At 31.6% G+C, this 27,881-nt stretch overlaps 4 protein-coding genes, 1 long non-coding RNA gene and 2 pseudogenes across 5 annotated transcripts; 3 read left to right on the top strand and 4 right to left on the bottom strand.

Moving 5' to 3' along the window:
• Positions 751-1,092, bottom strand: LOC104743719 (putative syntaxin-24). The gene has a single exon (XM_010464766.1). The coding sequence runs from the start codon at positions 1,090-1,092 to the stop codon at positions 751-753; it is 342 nt and encodes a 113-aa protein (XP_010463068.1).
• LOC104741824 lies at positions 3,170-4,778 on the top strand (annotated as a pseudogene).
• Positions 6,230-6,688, top strand: LOC109128851 (annotated as a pseudogene).
• On the bottom strand, positions 7,064-8,315 carry LOC104741823. The gene is made up of 3 exons (XR_760381.2): positions 7,727-8,315; positions 7,370-7,485; positions 7,064-7,282 (listed from the first exon to the last, which is right to left on the bottom strand). It is a non-coding gene; the product is annotated as an uncharacterized LOC104741823 (long non-coding RNA).
• Positions 12,709-13,191, bottom strand: LOC104743718 (putative syntaxin-24). Its single transcript, XM_010464765.1, has one exon. It carries the CDS (start codon positions 13,189-13,191, stop codon positions 12,709-12,711), a length of 483 nt encoding a protein of 160 aa, XP_010463067.1.
• On the top strand, positions 13,902-15,501 carry LOC104741821. Its single transcript, XM_010462743.2, has 2 exons — positions 13,902-14,152; positions 14,839-15,501. The coding sequence occupies exons 1-2, from the start codon at positions 14,022-14,024 to the stop codon at positions 15,311-15,313; spliced, it is 606 nt and encodes a 201-aa protein (XP_010461045.1). The 5' UTR covers positions 13,902-14,021; the 3' UTR covers positions 15,314-15,501.
• LOC104741820 (probable calcium-binding protein CML17) lies at positions 16,272-16,946 on the bottom strand. Its single transcript, XM_010462742.1, has one exon. It carries the CDS (start codon positions 16,773-16,775, stop codon positions 16,275-16,277), a length of 501 nt encoding a protein of 166 aa, XP_010461044.1. The 5' UTR covers positions 16,776-16,946; the 3' UTR covers positions 16,272-16,274.

Below are 27,881 nucleotides of genomic sequence, written 5' to 3'. Positions count from 1 at the left end.
TTGCCGAGTGTTACCATATAATTGAATCCACGATATAAATTTAGATCTCTATATTCATCAAATCTATATCTTCCAAATATCATCTAGATTTAATTTAATTCAACAATGAGTAGGTTTTTAGAGAAGAAACAAACTAACCTTGATCCATTGTTTAATTAGGCTTGATGATGGACTATCAAGTCTCCAAATAATTTTAAATAATTTTCTTCCTTTGACTCATTTCTCTTTTTTTTTTCATATACTTTTGGCGACAAGTTATTGTGGTATTTATAATTGTGTTCAATTGACACAAATGAACCTACATAACTATTTACAAAGTCACATCCAATAGTCATATTTAATTTAGTAACCACCGTCTAATATACATGAACATTTCGTCACCTGACGGAAGATAATAAATATATAATTGAAGTAAGAGAGGAGAGTTATCTATTCACCTGAATTCGAATAATTTTAATCGAAACTGATCAATCACATTCTTTACTATTAGAATTTACAACGTTAAGTATAAAATTAAACTTTATAATTAAACCGAAAGACACATAGGCCATATAAAATATATATTCTTACACAAAACACCAAACAAAAATGGTTAAAATCCAACGCTGTACTTGGTTGATTGGAAATCAAACCCTCCTGTTGAGTTAGAGGAACCTAACGCTAATGGTACCTTGAGATGACAGTGTACGATAGGTTTCATCGGCCATGTCACTAAATGCAAAACCATAATCCTACAACCAATACTCATCTTCACGTCGATTCTGTAAACCCCACTCTTCCGATCATCTTCAAACTTGTTGCGTCCTTATCGTCGAGTAAAACTACGTTTTGGCCTTCGAACAATGCTTTGAGAACCGTCGTGTTCTTGCTTCCCTGGTAGAACGACGGCACGGGAACCGCTCCTAACCGATGGTTCATGTAGTAAACGTTTGCTTCAAACCGGTCGTAATGGATGCCGATACTACTCTTGGAGTTTCGGATGGATAGGTTCAAAGTGAGATTGTAATGGAGGTAGTTGTTCTTGTCCTCGAAGTTGAAATGTGTCAGCTCTGCGTCATAGACTTGGAATTTCACGTTGTTGGATCTTATCATGATCCAAGGGATGAATGACGCGAAGCATATGAAAAAGACAAGTGATAGAAAGAAACTGATCACACAAGTACAGGGCCAACATGGACGGTTGACTTTGTCCTCCATGTGTTCTGTTCGTTAGAATGCCTAATAGAAGAACACAAGTATGTATCTTGACTATAAAATGCCTAATCCGATCGAAGAAGACGTGTATGTTGTCTTTAAAATGGATGTACGGAACTAAAGTGACAAATAATACAGGAAATATGATATAGTCACGGCTATGCTAAAACTATTAATGAAAATTATGAAATAGTCACGCGTAAGCTAACAAAATGATTTCCACAATATATATTTTCGATATATTAATAGAGAGTAGTTAATTAATGCTTACATACCAAGTTTATTATCCCATATGTTCCAATATATAAGTTTTTTTAGTTAAAAACACAAGTTTAAGGAATCATAAATGTTTTCATATTTTAACATAAAATATATGAAAGAAAGACTGAAGAATACAAATTGTCATAACATACTACATAAGCATAAATGATGCATATAGGTATCTGAAAAAATTATAAAATGGAACCAAAAAAAAAGCTAGAAAATCTTATAATTTGGAACAGAGGGAAATACATTAACCTTTTATATTAATTGTATATTAAAGTTTAATTAGTGTTATTAGTTGGTTGAGTTTTAAAAAAATCTTGTTCATCACACTATTATAAATTTGTAATCTATATATAATAGCAATCTGAATAAATGCCACCAAAAGTTGTGTTTTTTTCAATCGTATCTCTTGGATAATTTTCCAAAAAAAATCTGTGGAAAATTTAAATAGTATCTTTTACAAATAGTTGTGATTGTTCATTGTAACGGTTTTTTTAAAGTTGCAACTGTTCATTGTAAAGTTGTGTCTATTCGAATATTTGTATCTTTTGAAATCTATATATATTTGTCTGTTTGAACTGTTTTCATTTTTTTACCATGACACAAAATAATATAAAATTCCATTCTCAACGGTTTTTACAGCTCTCTAAATTACTTTCTAACATTCAATATTTTAAAAGTAAAAAAAAATCCTCCAATTCTTGATTTAACAAAAGATTTTTGGAATGATTAAACTAATTTACAACTTTTAGTTAATTTTATATATATATATATATATTTAAGAAAAATACCTAGAGTTTTTTTTTCAAGAGTTAGATGAATTATATAGAGAGCTTTTGGATTTGACTTTTGAATATCTTAATAAATATGTCTTCTATTTAAAAGCAGTTTATATGAGTTTATAGGTATAATCAAGTGCAAACACAACAGTTGCAATTTTTCATAGTACCTTTTCGTAAAAAAATGTTTTATTTATTTATTTTTAATTCAAACTGTTGTATCTGTTCATTGTAGAGTTGTGTGTTTTCACTATATTTTATTTATATTTTTCATCATAACTTTTAGTTCTAATAGGTGTGTCTATTTAAAAAGTTATACCTTTTGAACTCTTTTTACATTAGTCTCTTCATCACTAACTACCAAGTTCGTAGAAACAAATTTTCCATTTTATGTTAAATTTAAATAATTGAATATTAATATCTAATATTCAATGTTATTCAATAATCTAACTAAAATTTTAGAAATGATTATATCAATAGAAAAATTTAATATAACTTAATATAGAATTTACAGTTGCGTCTATTTTTTTGTTAAAAAATATTTTAATATTTAAAAATAATAATAACAATCTGAATAAAAATGAACAACAGTTACGATTTTTTATAGTACTTTTTGTCAAAAAAAAATAATTTTTATTTTAAACTCAAACAGTTGTATTTGTTCATTGTAGAGTCGTGCCTTTTCGCTATATTTTGGGTGGAATCAATCAAAGGTTCGAACCATAGAGAATATTTTAAGAGAAGGTTCTACTAAAAAAACAAAGCCAATATTTTTGGTCCATAGAACAAACTTGAACAATTCTCTGTGCAAAAGAGATATGATGATTAATAGTATTCGACTTTAGAATGAATAAAAGCCCAATGGGTCTCTCAGTATTCAGCAGAAGCCCGTTAAGTAAGCTTTCACATTGTCTCAGGCAAGTCGGCAACAATCTGAGGTAGAATCAATGGCAGAACAGAGCAGACGGAAAGACGATAAATAGCAAAACCCTAGCTGAATCGAACCACGAAAGAAGTTTTCTTTATCTCTCCGTTAATCTTCTTATCCTTTTTCAGACTTCTCTCGCTCCTCATTTTTCCTGCTACAGTAAGGTAATTTTTGTTGCCTGTTCTAGGGTCTTTTTGTTCACCTTTGTGCTTTTCTTGGTCGTTTTTTTTTGGGACTTGAACAAAAAAAAAGTGCTTTTGTTTAACTTCTCTGTGGTGGATTTTGTTTAGAATGTTGTATGATGTAACTGGACACTTAGGAGTTCTATCAAGTTCCTGCGATTTTTCGAGTTCTGTTTCAATGTTGTGTGTTTTGTTTTGTTCTGACATTGATTGCTTGGTTTGCAGGAGGGAAACTATGGCTGAAGATGACTTGGGTTTTGGTGGTTTGGAGAGACAGAAACTCCGAAAATCTATGGAGAAAATCAAAGCTGATGCTTCCGGAGTAATAACATGCGTCCGTCAATTGAAAGGCTTACACGACCATTTTGGCATGGTTGAAAAGAGGTCCCGGGAGCTAGATCTAAAGGAGAAGGAGCTGCAGATTTTGAGCTCAGACCTTGAGAAAAAGAGTCGAACTTTTGATGAAGAAAAGTCCAAAGCTGGTGATTTGAAGAAACTAACGGAAGAGTGTACTCAAGAACTGAGGTTAAAGAGGAATGACTTGACAATAAAGCTGGATCCATTGACCAGGGTTCAGAGTGTGCTTGAGTTAAAGGATAAACAATTGGGACAGCTTATGGCTGAGCTTAAGAGGCGTTTCAATGAGGCTCGTAGTATCCAAGAGCGTAAGAAAGAAATGGAAGCGGAAACAGAAAGAAAGAAGAAAGAGTTGACCCTGATTGTTAAACCAGATTGAAGAATCTGGCAAATTGCTTGAGAAGAGGTCTAGGGAAGTAGAGTTGATGGAGAAAGACATTGAAGATAAAGGAAAAGAACTTGATTTGGTCAAGAGTCAAGTCAACTCATGGGAAGAGAAACTCGTTCAGCTTAGGACATTGGTCAATGATGATTGTACAACTGAAGTAAGTCCAAGGAAAGAGCAACCGGATTCACCGAAAAACACTCATGTGGAAGTGGAGCTGAAGAAGAAGCAACAGTTGAGACAGACGAAAACCGTGCTTGTGAAGCATACTGGGGTAGAGGAGGACAACAACAATCTTGGTAAGCTATCTTGTATTTGCACTTGTTCATTATGATAAAAAGTATACACTTACTAGTGGTAATACGCTTATTATAAGTTTCAGGTTTAACTCCGGGAGTCAAAGTTGTTGTTATGTCATCATCTGATGTTAAGTCCACCGATGAGACGATGAAAGACTCCTGAGGAAACTGAAGAGAAGCTTTACACTGAAAGGAGAGATTACTACTTAAGTGAGCTTTTATTTTGGGTTAACTCTAGAAAAATAGCAAGTACGAGTAACCCGTAGTTATAGGACTGTTATGTTAGTGTGTGAGAACTGAGAACTGAGAAGTAAACAAATTTTGTATGCATCTATGAGGAGGCAATGGTAGGTCCTTTAACTCCTAATGTTATGGTCTCTTTCGGTTGTTCTCTGTGATTCGAACCTTTGATTGATTCCACCCAAATATGACGTTACTATCTAATGTACACATTTCGTCAGTTTGATCATGTGAATAACATATGATGCACATACAGTATTTGACATCAGGAACTAAAAAATAAAATAAAAAAGCAAAGTTTCTCAGTATATTAAATAAATTCTTATGGAAGTCAGAAATAAAAAAAGGAAAGTAAAGTTATTTTAGAAGAAAACATTTTGGGGGTGAACAACTCTCATTAACCCCCTCTTAATTAACCAAATATGACATGTCATATCATATTTAAATTAAAAAAAATCAAAATTAAAATAAAAAGACAAAACAAATTATATATATCTTTTATTAAGGAGATTATGTCGGTTTGGTTTTATAAAAGAAGATTAGAGTTTAAATATATGTTGGTTTGAGTTTACAAAAGAATGGTTAGAATTTAAATTTTACAATTAAACAAAATTATATGTCGGTTTGGGTTTACAAAAGAGTGGTTAGGGTTTAGATTTTACAATTAAACAAAATTATATGTCGGTTTGGGTTTAGATTTTACAATTAAACAAAATTATATATCGGTTTGGGTTTATAAAAGAGTGATTAGGGTTTAGATTTTACAACTAAACAAAATTATATGTCAGTTTGGATTTATAAAAGAATGTTTAGGGTTTAGATTTTACAATTAAACGAAATAATATGTCGGTTTGAGTTTACAAAAAAATGTTTAGGGTTTAGATTTTAGATTTTATAATTAAACAAAATTGTATGTCGGTTTGGGTTTATAAAATTGGTTAGGGTTTAGATATGATAATTAAAAATTGTAATATAATATTAGAATTAACAATTTTAAAATTAATTAATCTACAGAAATTGTTTCTTTAATTATGATTTGTTTGTTAATTTAAAGGGGTGAATAAGAGAGAAGTGAACCCAATAATTGTCCATTTTTATATTTTATAATAAAGAATAGCTACATCTTCGTCGTGGATAAAGCTTTTCTATTACCCAGAAAAAAGAATAAAAAAAAAGAGAAATAAAATTATTTTTCCCTCCTAATAATATTTCACTTCCCTCTTCGTTATTATTTTTTTTTTTTTCTCAATTATGCTCTCTCAGAGTCCATTCAAATTTTAGGGTTCTTAATTTTGCTCTAATCGAATTCTCAAACTAGATTCGTCTCTTCCTGCACTTGGAGCTTCTTCTGGTTATCTTGATGGTTTCTGATAAATTCTCCGTTATTCTCTCACGTTTAGTTTCTTCTTCTCCCTTCTTCGCATGGTGTGTTTTTTTTTCTATATTCCCGCTGCTTGCCTCGTTAACACAAAAGCAAAGCAAAGAACCCAACCATAACAACAAAGAACAAATCCACTCTTTACAAACATATATACGTCAGGAAACACAAATAGTTATTCTCTTTAATAGTGGAGTAAGTCTCAAGTAATCTCCTTTTCTCTCTTTGTGATGTAAGGACAAATCAATGGAGGTTCAAGAACAAAATACCCGGAATGGGCGACCCAATTTTTCTCTCTTTTTCATGTTCATCATTCTCTTTGGTCTTGCCGCGTTCGTCCTGTGCCTTTCGGCTGAGTTTCAGAAGGCTAAGGTAAATGGATTCTCAAATGACTTGTTTCTCAAGTCATCCTTTTTGTGTTCTAAGAACATGATTTCGGTTTAAAAACTTTGCTAAAAGTTTGACGTTTTTTTTTTAAGGGGAAAGATCTGAAATGGGACGGAGAATCGTGTATTTACCCGAAAATCATGCTTTCGGGTTAGGAATCGCTGCTTTGGTCTGTGTTTCCGTTGCTCAGATCGTCGGAAACGTTGTGGTATGTAGAGGTTTCTTGAAAACGGACAAAACCGGAACTACACCGCTTTGTATAATTCTTCTGTTGTTTTCTTGGTAAGACGATGCTTATTACATCATAGTTTATACCAACAAGAAACAAATACGTTGAAATATCTTGCAGTTTAGTGATCTAGTTTTCGCACTACAAGAAAAATGGTTACTAATAACACTACAAAAACGCTATTTTAATCATATTATTAAAAACGCTTCTGTATCTTCTGCAATAATAGGTCCGTCACTTTAGATAGCAGTTTTTTTGTATATGCTATTAAAATTCAAATATTAATAGCGGATTTGTCATTGCTATTGTATATTTTACAATATCATTGTATTTTTGTTATCAAAGCTATTATTCATAATATATAAATTCAAATTTTGAATATTGAATTTTAAATTTTATTAATAAAAGCTCTAATTTAATTTACAAAAAGACCAAAAATAATCAATAATAATAATTTGTATTTAATGAAGCATACAACAATAATCATATTACAATATTGAAAACATACTTGATCCCAAAAAAAAAAAATAGACAAAGCAATAAACTCTGTTTCTCTATCTGTTCTTTCATTAGCCTCTGCGATTCTCGGATAAACCTTGTGTACTTCTTTATCAGCTGTTCTTTTATCTTGAGCTCTTCTTCCATTACTGCAATCTCCTATTAAAAGAACATTAACATAGCAGAAACTGGGGTTTAAGTCAAATGGATTATGGGAATTCACATTTTGAGAAAACGTAAGCTAACCTTCTTAAGGCTTTCTGCTCTAGTGGGTGCACAATCTTCTCTCTTCAACCCCATGAAATAAAGCTGAAGCTTTTTCGCAGCTTCCATAACATCTCTAGCATGCCGCTCAACATCAACTGCAGTTCGTTCAATTATGAGGACGTTAGCCGTTTCTCTTGGTTCAATCCACAAACACAAATCAATTTAAATCATCATAGAGCTAGAGTATCGATTCGGTTGAGCTGAGTTCTAAGAAAACACTCACTCAGATCATAATTTAAGCAAGTGAAATAAACGCAACGAGCAAAAATTCCAAACTAAATGATCAGAAACACACAAAAATTCCAAAGAGCAAAAGATGTGAAATTGAAAGCAGACCCGGCGTTTCTCAACGAGATCTTTCCTCAATTGATGGTCGGATTGAGATTTGACAATTTGAGGGAAACAAGTTTTACCGAAGAGGATCGATGGAGGGGAAACATTTCTGATTATAGCGGCGATTTACTTCTTTCACGAAAACCCTAATCGCAGTTGCCGGCAAGAGGCGGAGTAGATGGTTGCAAAGATCTTCGGGAGGTAAGCACGAGAAAGTTTCCGGCAAGATCCAAAACCAAAGGGTCTTCGTCGGCAAGGTCTGAACCTTGACGGAAGAAGAGCAGGCAACGGCTCCGACATGGTGTAGAGCAAAACCAACAGTGGAAGTGAAGAAAAGAGATCTGAGAGGCGAATGGTCTCGAGAAGATCTTCGATCTGTTGGTGCGGTGCAAAGATCGACAAGAGACGATAGATCTGATGGTGCGGTACAATTTTCTGGTGGTACTGCAGTTGTGGTTGCTTTAGGAGGAGGTGATGTTGATGTCAAGCCGCTGAGGCTAAGAAGGAAGAAAGAGGAAAAAGAGGTGCGGCTCTATTTTATTTTTTATTCTTGATTAGGGTTTATGGATCTTGTAGTTTTCCACGTTTTTTAACAAGTCAATAATATTTTTTCTAGCTAATCTTTCCATTGCGTTTCTATATATCATGTGATATTACATATCATGTTTTACAAAACTAAAAAACTCAAAATATCATAGGAAATATATTATAGCGTTTATAAATTTTAAATGCTATAGAAAAGTTAAGGATATATCAATTATAGCATAATGGTATAAGGTGTTGATTCGTTCTCCCGCTAATTTCCGCAAACGCTGCGTTTGCGGGCGGTAGCGGTTGCTAGCGATTGGAACCAATCATATAAAACGCTTTCAATCGTTTCTAATCGTTCCCAACCGCTTCAAACCACTGAATTCCAAAAGCTATTTTCCGCAAGCGTTTGCGGTTGCGGACGGTTGCGGTTGGATTTTTTTTTTTTTTTTTAAATAAAAAAAACTAAAAAGAAATCAATGATAATGAAATTCTTTTGTGTTATATCTTCTATCTAACCATTTTACTTAATAAAAATGAGAGAAAATGAAGTACGGATATGATTACAGAGATTGTAAAATAAACAATTAGAAGAAAATAAACAAAAGACGAGAGGCTGTACATGTGAGAAAGAAAAAAAAGTGATATTAACATATTATACTTGTTTGGGTATTTTAAATATGTAGAAATTTAAATATTTAAATATGTGAAGACGTTATAATCAAAGACGGTCGCCATTATACATTAACTGACGACGTTATAAATTTAGAAAATGTATTTAACATTCTAATCCGTATTTTACGTTATAAATTCACACATGCTATTTGATCAATAATATTTTTGAAAATGTTGTTATCCCTATATTAGTAAAAAAGAAATACATTCACATAGTCCGAAAATGCCTCTGTCGAAATTTGACTTCAAACATTTCAGTAAGGTTAAAGGTGACTTTTAAACTTTATGGGTCGGGTTTTAAATTACAAATTACTCGAAAATTCTAAATTGGATATCGTAAAGGAACTATTGACGAACTTCAACTAACTGCTTCCCTCACGGAATAATTAATGGGCTATTATGGGCTGCAAAAAAAAGGCTGCAAAATAGAGAAACTACATTAGATTAGTCTATATTATTATCAAATCAAACAATTAAAGACATTGATTACGGTATTCAATTGATTGATATCAATCCTTTATGACATTGATTACGGTATTCAAATAAAATTAATTTAACAGATATCAATCTTCAAAGACTATTCCAAAATCTTACAAAGCCGCATTTTGAGTAATGTACTATATTCCTAATTCAAGATCTGATTCATTTTTTATCCTTAACTGCACCAAAGAAAATATATCATCATTGTTAAGAATATATTATCTAATTAACTACTTAAGATTTTTATCCCACATTCCACGAATATACCATAAATTATACAATCAAATCATATCTAATGGAGAATACGTGACGACTCCCTAAAAATACGATGATACTAATCGAAGCTTCAATCACCATACCTTCTTTACTTTCTCCTTTCAAGCCTTCTTCAATGGCTGCCCCTCTCGTGCCTATCACAGATCTGCAGTCCATTAAACCATTCAGAACAGGCTGGAGAATTCAAGTGAAAATCATTCATTATTGGAAGCAATATAACGTCTATTCCAGAGAGACTATAGAAATGGTTTTATCAGATACCATAGAATAAGCTTATATTAGTAGTTTTTGTATGTATCATATTCGTTTTCATTAGCTTATATGTTTATATGTAAGTATATTTGTAGTTTTTTTTTTTGCAAGAGTCCATTTATTATGTTCCTAAACCAATGTGTTTTTGTAGATGTCATTGTGAGGTAGTTAATTTCGGCAAAATGAAAACTCATGACAAGGAGGGTAGGATTAAAAACAAAATCGAGTTTGTACTCATGGATAAAAGGTACTAATGAGTTCGTGTTTATTCTATACATATAACAATTTGTAACTTTTTAACATTATGCTACTGAATTACTATTTTTTCTTTCTTAAGAGATGAACGTTTAGCGTGTACACTATGGAGGGTCGTTTGCTGAAAACATTCTCTTAGCTTGCGAAAACAACATGCATAAGATGGTCATATGTTTGCCTTTTTTTTATAGGCAAACACAGCGATTTCCTAAGGTCAATTCTTTCAAAGGTATATCTATGTAAATTTTTTATTTGCAAAGTTATGTATTGTTTACTTATAAGCATGTGTTGCAAGAGGTTTATTACAAGAATGAAATGTTGTTAGATGAGTTTAAAAATTCAATACCGTTCATATATATCATTACTTAGTTTGCTATTTTTTATTTGTCGGGTTTTAAGTTAATCATGTATTGAAACAATCATAAATAAAATTTTATTAGATTTTTAAAATAATTGGCAAACTCAACTGATACCAATCTTTTTACGTACAAATTTTTCCAATCACCCTAAACTTGTAAAAAAGGTGAAATCAAAATTGACAGAAAATATATAAGCATACCACTGTTTGAGAACGAAAATTATCCACTACTTTCAGAAACAAAATAACAATCTGAGAGCATGACAATCAATTCGAAAAATACCAAATGACAATTTGCAAAATTTAACTTAAAAACTGAAATAACTTACCAAAATACATGCAATTAGTTCCTAACTCTTTGAATTTGGTAAAGCCAAAGTGATTTTGTTGAATTATTAATTGCCGATATGTACATATAAACCCTTTGACAGCGGTAGCGTTTTCCCGATTTCGATTTTGTGGTAGGTTTTGCTTTCTTCAAAAAAGGAATAGAAAATCAGCATGTTTGGAAATAATTGATATGAAGACCTGTTCGATGTTGACATGAATCGAAGAACAGAATTGAAGGGAAGTGATGAAGAATGGAAAAGGTTAGTTTAGAGTTTGGGTTTCTCGATTTTGTCGAAGAGAGTTAAAAGAAAAATTGTTTAGTTTAATGTTAAATTGAATAATTTTACAAAAAGGCCTAACTTAGTCCATTAAGATTTTTTATAAGACAATACTAAAGAGTACACTAAACTAAATTGTGAATATTACATACAGCCCAATAACTTCAATAGAAAAAATCAGACAAAAATTTCTATAATAAACTTTAAAAGAAACTTTACAATAAACTAGGAACCATTTTGATAGTAAAGACTATGAATTATTACATGAAATGCTTTTTTTTTTTTTACAACATGAAATGCTATTTAAATAAGTGTTTTCTAACCATGAAACCAAGAAAACGACAAAAAATCAATTTACTCATACAGATTTAAAGTATATATAATTCGTTTGGATCCTTAACAGAAATTCTTATAAAATTTTCAATTTTTAATTAAAAAATAACCATAATTTATAGATTTTCCGAAACATTTTTTGTGTGGATACATATATCCCGTGTATACAATTTTGCAACGTGTCAAAACATGTATGTAATTTTGCAACGGGTCAGAACATGTAGAAAAGTTAGCTGGAAACTCTTTTATTTTTATATTAAAAAAAATTTCAAAAATCCCAAACTTAATTACTTACACAATATTTTCAAAAATCTATTTTTATAAATTAATACAATTTTTTCATTATTTTATTTTATCCAAATTCATGAAAATATTAAAATTCTATCTTTTTATTTTATTTTATCAAAACTCAGTATATTATCATTCACTTTCTTTTTTCCTTTTATTATTTTATCTCCTGAAATAAAAATATAATATGTATCAATCCGTTATGAATTTATGTTCTGTGAACATTCCTCCACGCTGTAGCGTGGGTCTGGTCCTAGTTTCTAAAATAATAATCAAACTACAGCATGTAGCGTCGAGAATCAGTGATTAGAAAGAAAAACAGCGCTTTATCAAATTTTGAGGCCTGCCTAAACGTGTTTGGCGAGGATACTGAGATAAAGATAGATTGATCGATGGTGATAGTGTTGCTAGTTATCATAATTCTACATTAATCACAATCAAATTAGACGTGTCACCATTAGTGTATCAACGCCATGCCAATCATAATTAGATTAAGGTTTCGGTGAAATCTATACTTCTTAAATCTGTTATTCCACCATTTCGAGTATGAACAACCGATACATACAGCCTAAGAACCGAACCAAAGCAAATTAAGGTCAAGAGATAAAAAGTAAAAAGTAAAAACCTTGAGAATGAGGAAGTCTCGTAGTAATTCATCAACCCCTCTTTGATTGTTTTTGGAAAACTATCTTTGTTACTTTGTTTGTCTAGTGAAAATAGTGCATTATCACAAAACCAAAAGACCTAAACGTATTCCACATTATCAAATCCACAACACAAAACAAAAAAATGGTTAAAATCCAACGCGGCACTTGGTTGACTGGAAATCAAACCCTCCTGTTGAGTTAGAGGAACCTAACGCTAACGGGACCTTGAGATGACAACGTACAATAGGTTTCATCGGCCACGTCACTAATTGCAAAACCATAATCCTACAACCAATACTCATCTTCACGTCGATTCTGTAAAACCCCAGTCTTCCGATCGTCATCAAACTTGGTGCGTCCTTCATCGTCGAATAAAACTAGGTTCTGGCCTTCAAGGACTGCTTTGAGAGCCGTCGTGTTCTTGTTTCCCTGGTGGAATGACGGCATGGGAACCGCTCCTAACCGCTGGTTCATGTAGTAAACGTTTGCTTCAAACCTGTCGTAATGGATGCCGATACTACTCTTGGAGTTTCGGATGGATAGGTACAAAGTGAGATTGTAATGGAGGTTGGTGTTGTTGTTCTCGAGGTTAAAATGTGTCAGCTCAGCGTCGTAGACTTGGAATTTCACGTCGTTGGATATGACCATGATCCAAGCGATGAATGAAGCGTAGCAGATGAACAAGAGCAGTGATATAAAGAAGTTGAGCGCACATTCACAGGGGCAACATAAGCAGCGTACAAGGGCGCATTCGCTGACGTCCGCCATGTTTTCGCTAGATAGAAGAGGAAAGATTTGTGAGAATAATGAAGTAAGTGTTGGTGTTTTTGTGAAGTAGGAAACAAACAAAAAAAGAATTGCTCTCAGAAGAATAATAAGAAGTTGAAATCAATTCTCTAAAAGCTTTGTTTATTTCTCGGTGAATCAATTGCTCTCGATGAGCATACATAGTAACATATATATAGCCAATAATAACTTGACATTATTAAGAAAATGTAAATTTCCAATTCTTTTTAATTAAAATGTAAAACTCTAAATAAATCCCAAATTTAAAAAAAAAACAATTTCCTTCTCTCATGTGCCACACAAACACACATGTCTAATTAACTTTACCTTCTTCTTCTTTGTTGCAGGTAACGTACGTGAACCACAGAAGTCAATCACTAATTTCTGAATCTTCTTCTTCATTCACATCTGAAAGATTACTCCAGCAGTGATTAGTCTTTTTAAAAAGAATTTATAAACGTCGAAGTAGATTTTGTTGTGTTTGATTTAGTCTTATCTTTAAGGTTATGTTTATGTAGTTAACTAGTTACCGTAGTTATCTCTTAATTAAGTTTAATCAGACTTTCACAAGATTCGTTATTAGAAAAGAAGAAGAATAAGAAAAAAAACACATTTAAGTCAGATTCGTTGGGTTTAACTCGGCCAATATGTTTACTAAATCAAAGTGGGCCAAATGAAGGCCCAATAAGATTGTATCAACGATGAACCAGTCGAAGAAGAGCAGTGAGACGACTACCGAAATGGCGATCATCAGATAAATCGTGTAGCCGAAGAAGAAGAAGAAGAAGAAGAAGAAGGTTGTTAGAAGGAAGATGGTGCTCTGGGAGATAACTCTGGGAACAGCCTACTTCTTGGGACTGAGACGGACTTATAGGCTCGCCTTGAAGATCCAGCGTCGGCTTGTTACTCCAAAACATCCCAAAATCCGTCAGTTTCTTCATCGGTGAGACTTTTTTTTTTTTTAATCTCGAGATCGTTTCGAATCTGGTTGATCTATGATGATTGTGCTGCTCTCGATTCGGGAAATTAGGTTTTTGTTTTCTTCAAATTTTTTGAGAAATTGCATTGTTCTGTAGTTGAAATTGTTGATTTCTGTTTATGCTTTTCGAATCGTTGGGTTCGAGCCTCCCCTTGATGATGAATCTATTGTGAATCTGGTTGATCGAAGCAGTTCCTTTGAGCTTTGTCACTGTAATCGAGTCATTTGTGTAAAAATCAAGTCTATAGTTTCGTTTCTTGCTCTCGTTGTTGTTGTTGTTGTTGTTGTTGTATTTGATCTTTTGCAATTGAAGCATTTCTCAATGTGATTTGTAGGAATTAGAGAACTAGAGGTGTGTTTGATGGTATGGAATCGTTGGATTCGCCTTTGGTTTCCAAGAGACTTTGTCTAATTGAGGTCTTTGAATCTATCACTTGCATGTGTTTGCTTGAGATTCTTGGACAAGTTTATGATTATCATCGTTACGGTACCATAATCTCTGCATAGATATATCATCAGGTTGAATCTAGTCTAGTTACGGTATAGATTTCTTCCTTGTGATCCTCCTTTTTCTGTGATTTTTAACAGAAGCTTAGCTTCATTTGTTTAGGGTTATGCATTGACTGTGTTGTCTTGTTTGGTTGGTTCAGGAGGACTCGTAAAATCTTCGATGTGGCAGTTTCGGTTCACAAGAACATACAAGAGAGAGACATAGAAGTTGGTAGGAATCTTGGAAACTGGATTCTCCGTTGGCTAGACCGGATGAAACCAGCAGCTCAGATCCGTACTCGGCCAGAACTACCACATAACACCAACTCGAATTTGGACAAGGCAAAAAGATTAACGGAAATGTCCCGTCCCAAATCGCACACAAACACGACGCAGACTCCTCAAAACCGTGAATCCGATAGGCACTTGTTCTCCTCATTGAGACACTTCCGGCACAATCCATTCTCGTCTGTCTCTATGATGATCCAACCGCCGAGACCCAGTGGAACTTCAACTCAGTACAGACACTACAGTGGCAATCTAGCCGCAAGTCTAATTCAGCCGAGCTATGTTAGAGGCGGCGGGTTTGACGGTGTGATCAGGAAAGACATTTTGCAGTGGATGGCACAGAGATGAAAGACTAAGCAGCAAAAACCCATAAAAGAGGCTAATCGTTTTTGACATAATTGTGCCTTTTATTTTCAGAAACTGATGTGATTGTGGATAGAAGAATCAGAAGAAGTATGTAGAAAACATGACAAATGTCTTATGTTCTTTCTAACGCTTGAATAATAAAGTTTCGTAGACATTGAGATTATAATTAATAGTTTGATATATATACTATACGTGATCAGTATCATTGCTAGTATAAATTCATTTAAACATTTCTCTTGAAATTGAGTAATATCTGAGATATGTGGAAGAGATCAAAGGTTTTGCAATTTTTGGCGATGGTGGTGACCGTTGAAGTTCAGTACTGTATTTTTTCTAAAACATTTCTAACCTTTTTTTGTAAGGTAATATTTTGTTGCAACAAAACAATGAAATGCAACAAACTTTTGAGAAAATAAGAAACAAAAGATTCTTGTAACCAAACCAGGTTGATAAAAGAATCGTAGCTAGTGGTGTCAAGATTTTTTTTCCTCTTTTTTCTTTTTGAGCAAGATTATATACATTCACGGTTACAAAGAAACAAAAGTTACATGATATTTGTTTTCAATAAATATATTACTCGATAACAGATTATATTTTAAAACTTAAACGTAATAATAACATCGTTTTAGTTCTATCATCTTTTTAGACCTCAAAACATATGGATTGGTCTATCAATTGCCGGATGTATACATCCAAATTACAATGAACTCCTAATATATCACATATGAAATTTGCCACAAGTAAGAGATTATTAAATACTAATGCGACTCAAATCACCGAGGCATGACAAGAATCTGAAAACAAAAAGAACCGGAATTTCAACTTGAGTAATTATTGTGAATATAAGAATAATATTTTCATGTAGATTAATGAAAAGTACTAATTATCATAGAAACTAAAAAAAATTAAGGGGAACATAATGGAAGAGTCCACTAAAGAAACATCAACCCCATAAATCATCATATGCAGCAGAGTTAATAGCCTTTGCGAACTCCTGAAAATTTATCCGGCCGTCTCCGTCGCTATCCGCCTCCTTAATCATCCCCGTCAATTCCGCGACCGTCAAGGCATGACCAAGCTTGGCCATAGAGTGAGCTAACTCCGCCGCAGTGATGAACCCGTTACCGTCCGTGTCAAATATCCTAAATAATCGGTGAAGCTGCTCCTCCGTGTAAGGAGTCGTTCTCCTCGCCGTCGAAAGAAGCTCCGGCGAGACCAAAGCCACGAAATCCGGGAACTCGACGAGTCCGTTGCTTTTAGTATCGGCTTTGTCTATAAGCGTTTCGAATTCGTCTGGACTAGGCTTAATCCCTAGTGCTCGGAGAAGTGATCCGAGTTCAAGCTGGGTTAAGCTTCCGTCTTTGTTCCGATCAAATGACCTGAAAATCTCCCGGAGCTCATTGATCTGCTCCTCGTCTAACTTCTTGGAGACTTTGTGACTCATAGTAATATCACTTGCTTGATCTACACGTTTTCTTATGTCTAACTTTGAGAAACACACAAACGGAAACTTCTTTTTGCCTGTTTGTGTACTAGGTTTCGTTATAATCAGAACATCAAGAAATGTCACAAAATAAATTACAGTTTTTTTTTTGGGGAAATAGATAAGATTCAACCCAAGAGGCAATGGCTTATTCTTTGGTTCCTCCATTTTTGGTGGATCTTCCTTTTTACTAGGCCTCAAACTTAAAACATGTTTTAATAAACACCCCAATAAATAAAACATAAAACTGAAACTCGTCTGATGGGTCTAAACATTAGCACAAGAATTAAAACTTTTAAGTTTTTGTTTCTGTTCTGATGAATATTTGGAACTATTTGAGTTTCAATAGGTTTTAAAATAGGTTTTGATTATTTTAGATGGATTTAAAGAAATCGTGATGATTTCCTACTAATATTCTCTCTGCAATATTCAAAGGTTATGAAAATCAGATATTTATATTTTAAGTATTACGTTTTCAAAACATTTTAAAGTCACCAAGAAAAGGCAATGCATACATTTTTTTTTTTTTTAATAACAATCTATTTGGAAATATTTTTACAGATCACAAGTTCAATAATCACGTTTAGATGGCGATAAAATATATACATACCGTTAAGAAAATACCAACCCATTCAGACGGATCCGGATAAAACTAAATTTCATTTTCTGCATTTAAGATCATAATTTTTGTCTTTTTCTTTTTATAGGATGCATGGATTTTTATTTTTTTCACTAGCTAATATTATTTAAGGACAACAAATTTTTTACTGCGGCGGTGAAGTATATTTGTGAATATAATAAAAATCCGATTATGTGGACATAGAATCCTAAAATGAATGGAATTTTCCACTATATATATAATATATTATAACAACGCATGAAGAGAGAATTACTTTTGAAAAATATTAGAGAACTTCTGGAATATATTAAAAATTTAATAAAACAAAACTATTTTTTTTTACAATATGGGAAAAGAATATATATAAAGACGAGCGAACCGACACAATAAAAGAAGAAGTAGAAGAAGAATTAAGCAATGTTAATGGTTCTTGTCAATATGCATATATCATATAAATCAATCATCTTTTATATATTATATTTTATATGAGTGGAGTGATTAATTTTTAAAAAGATTTTGTAGGGCATTTATAAAAAAAAAAAACTGTCTTTCCTCAAAGTCACTGGAAAGATTCATTTTGTTTCCCCTTTTCCTTTAAAATTTTATTTTGTTAAAAGCATAATTTACCTTGGAGACATTGGAGTTAGCAAAGTATTTTCCACTTTGAAAGTCCACATCCATAAATCCACATCAAAAGATAACTGTGATAAAAATTAAGACAACAACGAACATAATTCACCTACGTTTACATGATACATTTTGTTCCAAAACCAAAATGCATGTTTGATTCGTCTATGGTAATTATAAAGTTGAACGAAACTCTTTTATGCAATGAAGTTACCATTTTTTGGAAGAAAATGAAATTTATAGATTATTGGTGTTACTGTTACATAAAGAGAGGTTTATTTATAATACAAGAACATATATATGACATGAAATCATATTTTAAAATAGTACTTTAAATTATTAAAAATTTAAGAGATAAATTTTTAGTTTTTAATATGATCATTATTTTAAAATAGTGTTTTCTACTATATCTTACTAGAAATCGATATAACTATTTATTATACCTCATTTGCGTAACTAACATATAATATAATTATTTTAGTTATTATAAAATCAGAACTTTTATAGGAAGAACCATTCACCATAATATATGTGCTTGTAACTTCATATAATTAGTGTTTTTCACATATAATATTATTTATGTATATATATATATATATATGAAATCGTTTGGGGAAAGATACTTCCTCTCTCTTTGTATAAAACAGTCCAAACAGTGGGGAACAAATCATATCAAGAAAACAACTTTAGACCACTGAAGACCGCTGTCTGCGTTGATGATATTTGAGAAAAATACTAGAATAGTGACTAATTATACAAATCAGAGAATTATAAGAATGTTTTAAGTGATCGAGTTTTAAGCTGGAGTAAGTTATTCTACGGCTTAAGTAAATTGCTGTTTTCTTGGGAAATGGAAATATTTTTAGTATGAAATTTTGTTTGAACCTACAGGACGGGGTTTCAACTAGCGGAGACTCTTGGAACAGTTGGAGTCAGAAGTCAATCTAATCTCCAGATATAAAGATATGAACATGCATTTATAGTGGCCACACTTCGGTTGGATTATGCATTATCATATCGGATTATAGATATGAACTGGTTCACGTTATTGGTGAAATCAACTTCATATCATGCATGTGCTCAAATGCTTGAGATGTCACACATTTATAAATCTTTAAACAAATCTAGTGCATGCATTGTATAGATCCTAGAAGCCAAGGAATATGTTTAAACTTTGAAGTGGATGACTGCCAGTTACTTTCTAATTCGATCTAAGACATTTTCATATCATATCAACATACATGAATCTTATCGTCGCAATTTTTTTTTATATATAACTAAGCTACTAATATCATCAATATTGTAGGAGAGAATCAATCCAATCGTCCACTAAATTTGTACTTTTTGGCACATTAATAATCTTTTTTCATCATTTAGACTTTAATTTTGATTATATCCTAATTTTCCTGAGGAATAATGATCTTAGAATAATATCTTTTAACCACCAACAAAGTATATATGCATATGTTATTATACAAATTATTATATGACACAGAAAACTATTTGGTTGCACAAAAAAAAAAGAACCGAAAACTAACTACAGTTTATTTTTCTTTTAAAATTATCATTTATTTTTTATTTGAGAAATATGCAAAGGAATTATAGTGGAAATATTTTTACAATAAAAAAAAAATATTCTTATTTTTTATATATATAAAGAAAAATATTCTTTTCTCGGTAACATCTGCAGTACTGTTGTATACTACTGTAGTAGATTATAATTATTTTGGAAAAAATAGGATAGCGATGGTTTACTTTTTTTTTAAATTTATATAATAATTTGCTTTATTTTCATAAGTTGTTTTTCTTTAAATTCCAATTTTTTATCACAAGTCCTTTGTATTATTATGAGAAACGATTTGATGTGAAACAAAAGTTAAGTTTTCTAAACAGTTATGCGGGAAAAAGAGAGGTTTATGTTTCACGATGTAGACAGATTAACCTAATCAAAGAATAATGTTAGAAAAAAAAAGATATTCTTATTTACTTAAAATATTATTAAATGGATACCAAATTCAAAATGCACATATACAATTATATATTTTAGAGCTAAAGAAAACTAACATTCCACCTGAAAAGAGCCACCATTCAATGGGAACAAAATCTTTTTGTTGAATGTACTATAAAGGTTGAAACTTAAAGAACATTACCAGAATGTTATTTTTTTTGGTGAGGTATGATCACAAGAAAGAATGAAATCAATTATTTTATGTTATTTTATTTTGAATAAGACATTACCTAACAATCATCTTTAATTCCTTTATTCAAAGAATAAAATAAAATACATTTACATTACATATATTATGTGTCATTGTGGTTGAAAGTGTAGTCTTAGACTTGGTATTATATTAGTAAATAGATATAAGGTTGTAGATATAAAAAGTTGTATGTAACCTAGTCTTTTCCAAAACAATAATACAGCTTTTAAAATTCCTTTAATTTATTATTTTAGAAGAGAACCAAGGTTGATGAAAAATATGAAAGTGAATTTTAGTAAAACAAACTAAATCTTGAAAATAAAAAAACACTTGATAATTAGAAAAACAAAATTGTAAATGATACTCAAATTTATATCACTATCATGATAGCCTACTCTATTCATTGATAATTCCTTTTTCAGAGATCTACATCGCTAAAATATTTTTGTTTACTAGTCTGAACATTAAAAAAAAAATCTATTCTCTTTTTTTTTTGACAGCATATAGTTTGTATATATTTAAAACTCAATATAATGGAAAAGGAATATTAAATAATGAATAGAACTGTGTTTTTCAATATTCAATCTAATCAAAACAAATGAATTGGAATAATTTGAATTAAATTGATTTGATATGAACAGTCGAGAGTTGAAATTACAAAAAGGAAAAATATGTATGTTTGGTTATTATATATTCAATGCATATTCATAGTGGTAGTGGTACTTATTTAAATCCTTCATCGAATTCGTATTGCTTTTATCACAATCCACCAAAATTTAAATCCTAAATGAAGTATAAATGAACTAAGGGATATTGCGAATTTCATATGCTTATATAGTGAAATGATGGAAATTATGTTTGGAAACTGTGCTTATCAAAATAATGTGTGATTCTATATATGTTATATTTATATATATCTTGTAAGGAAAAATGGGTTTTAACAAAATAATAATAATAATAATATTTAGCCTACAAAATTGTATGTTTTTTATATAGGGATTCAATGGAACCAAAAGATGAGTTTTGAGAGAGTAAATTTGTATGTTTGAAGAAAAAAAGAAAATAATAAGAAAAATAGAATAAGAAATATTGGCAAATTTCGTCCAAAACTTTTGTTCATCGAAATTACATATTGTACATCAATAACCCTCAAGGCTCACACTAAAAGCATCCAAAATCCCCTAATGTTGTTGATGTAAGGACCAAATTCATGTTCAAAGTGTCGATAAAGTGGATGATCCAAAACTTGCCAAAAAAACATTCTTTTTGGTTCAATAATAAAGGCAATTTGGTGAGGATCCAAATAGCCAGAGGGCTCCCACGTGAATGTTCTGTTGATGGGTGAATTGAAGGGCGCATAGTTGTGACATAATTTTGATAAAGCATAGTGTGCAAAGCTATGAAAGCACCACACAATAGCCTGATACAACACAAAAGCAAATTTTAGAAAAAATAAAACTTAAAAGATATTAAGGGTTATTCCAAGGTACTGATAAGAATTTGCTATTGTAGATTTACAAGGTCTAAAATTTGGAGAAATATAAAGGATTCCAAAATTATACTATTAGAAAAAATGGTTTCATAATTGTTAGAGAGCATTCAAGCATGATTTTGTGTACCGCAAGTGACCCCAAAATAGTTTGTGTTTGGTGTCGAGCGACACCAAAGAGGTGTCAGTCGACACTAGCAACGTTTCGGGTTAATTAGTTTTTGTTCGTTCTCCGATTTTGGACGGTTTAGCAGTTATAGAGAAACTCTAAACTTGCTCTATAAAAGGAGAACACCCTCTTCGTTTAAGAGGTCCCCTCTTCCCAAACGTTTTTCTTACCTAGAGAAGAGAAGAGAGATTTGGTATCAATGGATGTTAAAGAGGTGAGGATATGGTTTTGGAGATGGGAATGAAGGGGAGTGGTTATGTTGTGGTGTGGAGGAGAGGGAAGCACTACTGGTGGTATGGTATTGCTCCTTGCTCAGATTTAGTCTCTAATCCAAGGTAAGTGGTTGATGTTAGGCTTATCTAGGGTTTAGGGATAATTGTGGTGGATTTGTGATGAGTGAGATGAATTGAGAGGGATGCATGGGTTGCTCTATAGTTTATGTCCCTGTGAATAAGTTGTTTATGTGCTTAACCGTTGGGGAACGAATATTGGTTGTGGAATTAGTTTTTATGACCAAGAGGCGCTTGGAATCGATTTCAGGTAATGTTTTAGGTGTGGTGTCTCTCGACACTGGGGTGGTGTCGGTCGACATCAGCACCAGCAGACAGACAGCGCGGATTGGTCTAGGATGGCTACTTCGGGACAACGTTTGAAGGACGAAACAAAGCATGTTTGGCTAACATTGGTGGGGAGCTTCGTGGTGTTACAGGCTCCATATTCAACAGTGGGTTTGTGGAATGAACGGTTAGTTTGTGAATTAACCTGATGTTAGTATGGAGGTTTTTCCATGGATGTTTTGTGGTAAGCTTGGAGTGTTGAGCGACATCAAGGAGGTGTCGATCGACGCCTTCATATTTTTGTGTGTTTGGTCACTAGAAAACGACTGGAGTTAGTGTGGGTCAAAGTGGATCGTTGGTGAGGCAAAATCCGTGGCTAGAGCGGAATGAAGTATTCCAACCCATCTTTCTTGTTACTTGGTCGCTTAGGGATGGTTGGTTGTGCGACTAAGTATCAAAATGAGGTGGTGTTTGGGATTTATATGTGACTAAGTAAAGCTTGTTTTGGGAAATGGAGACAAGTGGCTTGTCCGGTCGGATGTCGAAGAAGTCTGATGCGGAGTGATCAGAGTCTACGAAGGAAAGGTGCTTCTGGAGATGAAGTATGTTTGTATGAATATGTTTGGTAGCTGCGAAATATAGGTTAGTTGGATCTAAACTTTATTTGGAGAAGTTTTTGTTAGGAGTGGTTCACGCCAGTTTTTTTGTCGGAATTATGGGGTTCCAGTGAAATTGTTTCTTGTGAATACTGTGTGAAGATTGGGAATCCGGGTGCGATTGTTTCATTTTTGATGCTACAATAGAACATACACATTGGGAGGTTCCTATTTCCATTTTATAAGTTGCCTAGATGATTTGAAAGGCGTATACTACCTCTGAAATAAATGACACCGTAAGAAGATCTAAGATTTGAAGCAATAACAGTTGAGCATTTGATGGTGTTAAAAGTTTTTTTTCATAAAGAAGCTGGATTCAAATCTTGCTTGTTTTTCTCACCTTGTCATATATTTGCCTTGTGAAAAATAACCATCAAATCTTGAAGAATATAATAAAAAAAAAAAGTTGAACGTACGTAGTTTATTACTATTGTCTACTGGGATGAGTGTTACAGACCACAGAAGTTGTATGGATGGACTTTGGTGTAAAGACATTTCGGTAGAAGAAGTGAAATATATTTTACATCATTTTCATAGTTGAGAATATGGTGGATACTTTGCAACCTTTAAAATCATGTCAAAAATTCTACAAGCGGTGTTATGTTCAAAGATGTTCACAATTTTGTCTCGGCTTACGATGTTTGACAAAGGAAAAGCAATAGAAGCAAACAAGATAAAGTTTTTGATGTGTGGAAAATTGACTTCATGAGATTTTTATCATATTTTCACAAGCATAATTACATGTTAATTAGTAGCGGTATATTCTATATCCAAATGAATTAATGCAATTTAAGGTTCAATAATAATGCCAAAGTAGTTCATAAGATGATTAGTACCATCTTCCCAAGATTTGGTGTACCAAAAATAGTGATAAGTGATTATAGAATCTACTTTAGTAACAAAGTCTTCAATAGTTTACCAAAGAATATTGTTGAAATGTTTGATCGGGAGAAGCTTTATGAAAAACACGGTAAAAAGGGAAATGAAATATTGGTAGACTAATTAAAATTATGTACCAAACTGTTTTTAAGACATCCGTTAATTAGAACAACCTGTTTCACTCTCATATATTGGAAACATAGCCACTTATTTGTGAGTTTGAGTACAAAGATGTTTGAGCTATTGAAGTGATAAACTTTGACATCAAAGAGGTTATGCTTAATGGAATTTTTTTTGTGAAACGTACGAGAACTCTATAATATATAAAGAACAAAAAATGACATAATAAAAATATCATCTTGCAGAAAGAAGATGAACAAGTATATTGTTAATCCCTGGTTGAACCTCTTTTCCAAGAAGCTAAAATGCATTTTAATTTTGATATTTGAAAATGTTAAACCATATTTGCTCCAAATGTGTTTGATATAGTGTCAAAGCCAATTTAAAACAAAATTTTCTTCCAAAAAAAAAAAGAAAAATGATGTATAATTGGTTAATGAATTAGATGGATATGATTGTCAATGCTAATTGATAGACGAATTTAACTAATAAAAGTTTAGCATAATTAAATGTTAAGAAAGTTTGTGTAGTCTGTCTAGATGTGTGAATGAAATCAAGTGTTTTGACAAACAAAAAAAGTTTAGATGTATAGATTGGTATTTTTCCGATATGGTTTTTCTCCGTCGGTAATGTTTGTTTGTGAAACGACCCGACCCGGATTGTCAGACACACAAGAAATAATCTCACCGAAACCCCACAACTCACAACTTTCTCTTTTCTCACCGTCTCTCTTCCAACAACAACACGTACATCCACAAAACAACAACAATGAAATACAACAGCAACACAAGAGTTAAGGAGTAGCCGATACCTTTTCGACAACACCGATTTGCTCTCCAGAGGGGATGATACACACGACAGCACCACGAGAGTCTCGTGGGTAACGACTTAACTAGAGACAGGGCAACCAACACAACAGGGCTCGATCTCCCTCTTCTTCTAACACCAACACCACATCGGTCTTCTCTCCTCTAACGTTCCACAAGTCTAACAACATCAACACACGCAACCACGAGATCAGAACAACCACTTCTCCTCCACGACGTGAGAGATTCACCACCGTATCCTGTAACGATGGAAACAACAACAATATAGCAATGGCTCGATATAATCATCAACGATGGAACTACCTTCCTCTTTCTCCTCTCACGTCATTACCAACAACAGCTCTGCTTTCCCCCTCGTACATGATGACCAACCAGCTCGTCTCTCTTTTAAAGGAGAAAATTAGGACTATTGGTTTAGGCTGGTTTAGCTTTGGTTTAATAAAAAAACTCAATTAAACCATATGAGCACATATATAATTGAGCTTGGTTTAATTAACAACTTCTCCTAAACCAACTATACTAAACCGATTCAACTTCAATTCCGGAGATAAACACAAATCATATATATACTAGATTATGACCCGCGGTATACAGGGGTAAGTTTTTTTAAAAAAAATTTGTTAATGTACTATTTTAATAATAATTTTGCTAATATAATCTTTTGTCAATTATAGTGATTTAATATATAATTTGTGGTATACCGCACAACAATTTTTGTTTAATACAATCTTAATTAAATCAGTTTGATTCGACATATTTTATATTAGTGTTGTTAAAATAGTAAAATGAGGATTTAACCCATATTGAAATATCATATTAATGATAATTTATTTTTTAGTATTATCAGTTCAATCCTGTAATGTCATATAACCTGTCATGTAATATAACTCGTTTATATTATTTTGAAAATTTAATATGTTTAAATATTCATAATTTAAAACTTTTTATTAAGTTTTTATATATCAGTTATAAATTATAAGCTTCTTAAAATTTTATAATTTACTATATACGGAAAATTTACTATATATGTATGTTAAAACACACACTTTTTATATTAATTGAGTAATATATGTTTGTTTTAAAAAATTCAAATCACAATATATGCAGGAAAAATACATCTTTTTATTAAATTTATGTTATATGATGATTCACTACATTTAAATTTTAAAATAAAAAAGAGATAATAGGAGAATAATTTTTTTTAATTTGGAATAAATCTTCTAAATATCTATATTAATTGTAGGAAACATTATATATATGAATATTTAAAATATTTTAATTGTGTTTGGTTAGTTATAATGATAGTAGAGAGAGTTAACTAAACTTGTTTGGATATGAATATAAGCATTAAATGAGATAGTAAATATTTCCATAAACTTATTTTTGAGAAAAAAGTGTTACAAAAATACTAGTATAGATTAATTTTTGAGACATGGATGTTATAATTAGGTAAATCACGCTTCACTGGAAAAGAAAAGAGGTAAATTTAGGAACTTATACGAACCAAGTTTTATAAATTCGTGTTAGTCATCGTAGCCGTAGGATTCAAAAAAAAAATGATTGTTGTGTGCTTTTGACGGTTACCTTGTGATAGTTTTTTTAACTATAATTACCCCTTGCTTTAGTCGGAAAACTGTGTTTCTTATTGTTGAGGTAATTAGAAGCACATTAATTTATATGCTTAGCTCGATTTAATCGAATCTCTTGAAGTCCCTATTCGGGAAGTCATGCATTTAGAACCACCGTTTGAAATTCGTGTGCATAGTAACTGACTATTTCATGAACTAAACTTCTCATATCTTATTATATAAAGTATCGTTTCAAAAGTTACTAACTCAGATCGTGATATGTGTCGATTTTAAAAGTTACTAACTCATAAAATCATAACAAGTGTCAACTTTTACACAAATTTTTAATTTAAAAAAAAACAAATCTTTTTAAAAAATGAAAAGAATAAAAAATTACTAATCATAAAATAAATTATAAAAATAATCTTACAATAAAGATACATGTAGTTCCTAACGAAATCCTTCTACAATAATTATATTTACTAGGTACTAACCCGCGGAAAACCGCGGACTGAACTTTTTTTTATGAAATTTTTTAATAATTTATTTTGTTGTTATGTTACAATAAAGATACATGTAGTTCCTAAAGAACTCCTTCTACAATAATTATATTTACTAGGTACTAACCCGCGGAAAACCGCGAGCTGAACTTTTTTTTATGAAATTTTTTAATAATTTATTTGATTATTATGTTATTTATTATAAAGATTTGTGATTAAAAATTCAGTTTTTTATATTAATTTTTTTGTATTTTAAAAATGCTTATTGAAAACCTATCAATAAAACATTTGCATGTAATGAATAAAATTGTCTAAACTTTTGTCAATTAAACGCAATCTTTGCTATAGTTGTGAATTAAGTAAAAAAAATATAACTAACATGTAAAAAGAGTAACTAAATATACATAGCTAGTAAAGGTTCTGAAAAACCTCTTAAAAAACAATGAATTTGTGGCTTCCCTTACTTGTCTGTAATAAGCTACTTCAAACATTAAATATATTCAAATCTCAACTTAGTATAATTTTCCTAAAGAACGGTGGTTAAAATAAAAATATAATTTTTTTAAATAGATAAGATATTATATCTATATTTTTTATTTTTTTTTACTTATTAATTTTTAAAATCTAAGACGTTAAAATGGAACTGTTATATATTTTCTAATATTTGATTTTTGATAAAAAATTTAACCCGTGATAGATTTTATTCGATTAGATTTTTAAAATTTTAGCTGTTAATTTTTTTTAAATACAAATTAGTTTTTATTCTAATAGATTTTTTTTTACTTTTCTACAATTTATTTTATTTTATGTGTCCCCAATTTTCGTTTTTGATTAATTATATATTTTTTTAATTAATTA

Source organism: Camelina sativa, chromosome 14, assembly GCF_000633955.1.
Source record: "Camelina sativa cultivar DH55 chromosome 14, Cs, whole genome shotgun sequence".
In the NCBI taxonomy this organism is placed as follows: domain Eukaryota; kingdom Viridiplantae; phylum Streptophyta; class Magnoliopsida; order Brassicales; family Brassicaceae; genus Camelina; species Camelina sativa.
The sequence above is the reverse complement of the archived record's forward strand: the minus strand, read 5'-3'. Positions and strand labels throughout refer to the sequence as shown.

Excerpts from the sequence above, each read along its gene's own strand:
- LOC104743719 (XM_010464766.1), bottom strand. The coding sequence starts at position 1,092 with ATGATAAGATCCAACAACGTGAAATTCCAAGTCTATGACGCAGAGCTG.
- LOC104743718 (XM_010464765.1), bottom strand. The coding sequence starts at position 13,191 with ATGGCGGACGTCAGCGAATGCGCCCTTGTACGCTGCTTATGTTGCCCC.
- LOC104741821 (XM_010462743.2), top strand. The coding sequence starts at position 14,022 with ATGGTGCTCTGGGAGATAACTCTGGGAACAGCCTACTTCTTGGGACTG. Across the intron at positions 14,153-14,838 it reads ATCCGTCAGTTTCTTCATCG|GAGGACTCGTAAAATCTTCG; the intron begins GTGAGACTTTTT and ends TGGTTGGTTCAG.
- LOC104741820 (XM_010462742.1), bottom strand. The coding sequence starts at position 16,775 with ATGAGTCACAAAGTCTCCAAGAAGTTAGACGAGGAGCAGATCAATGAG.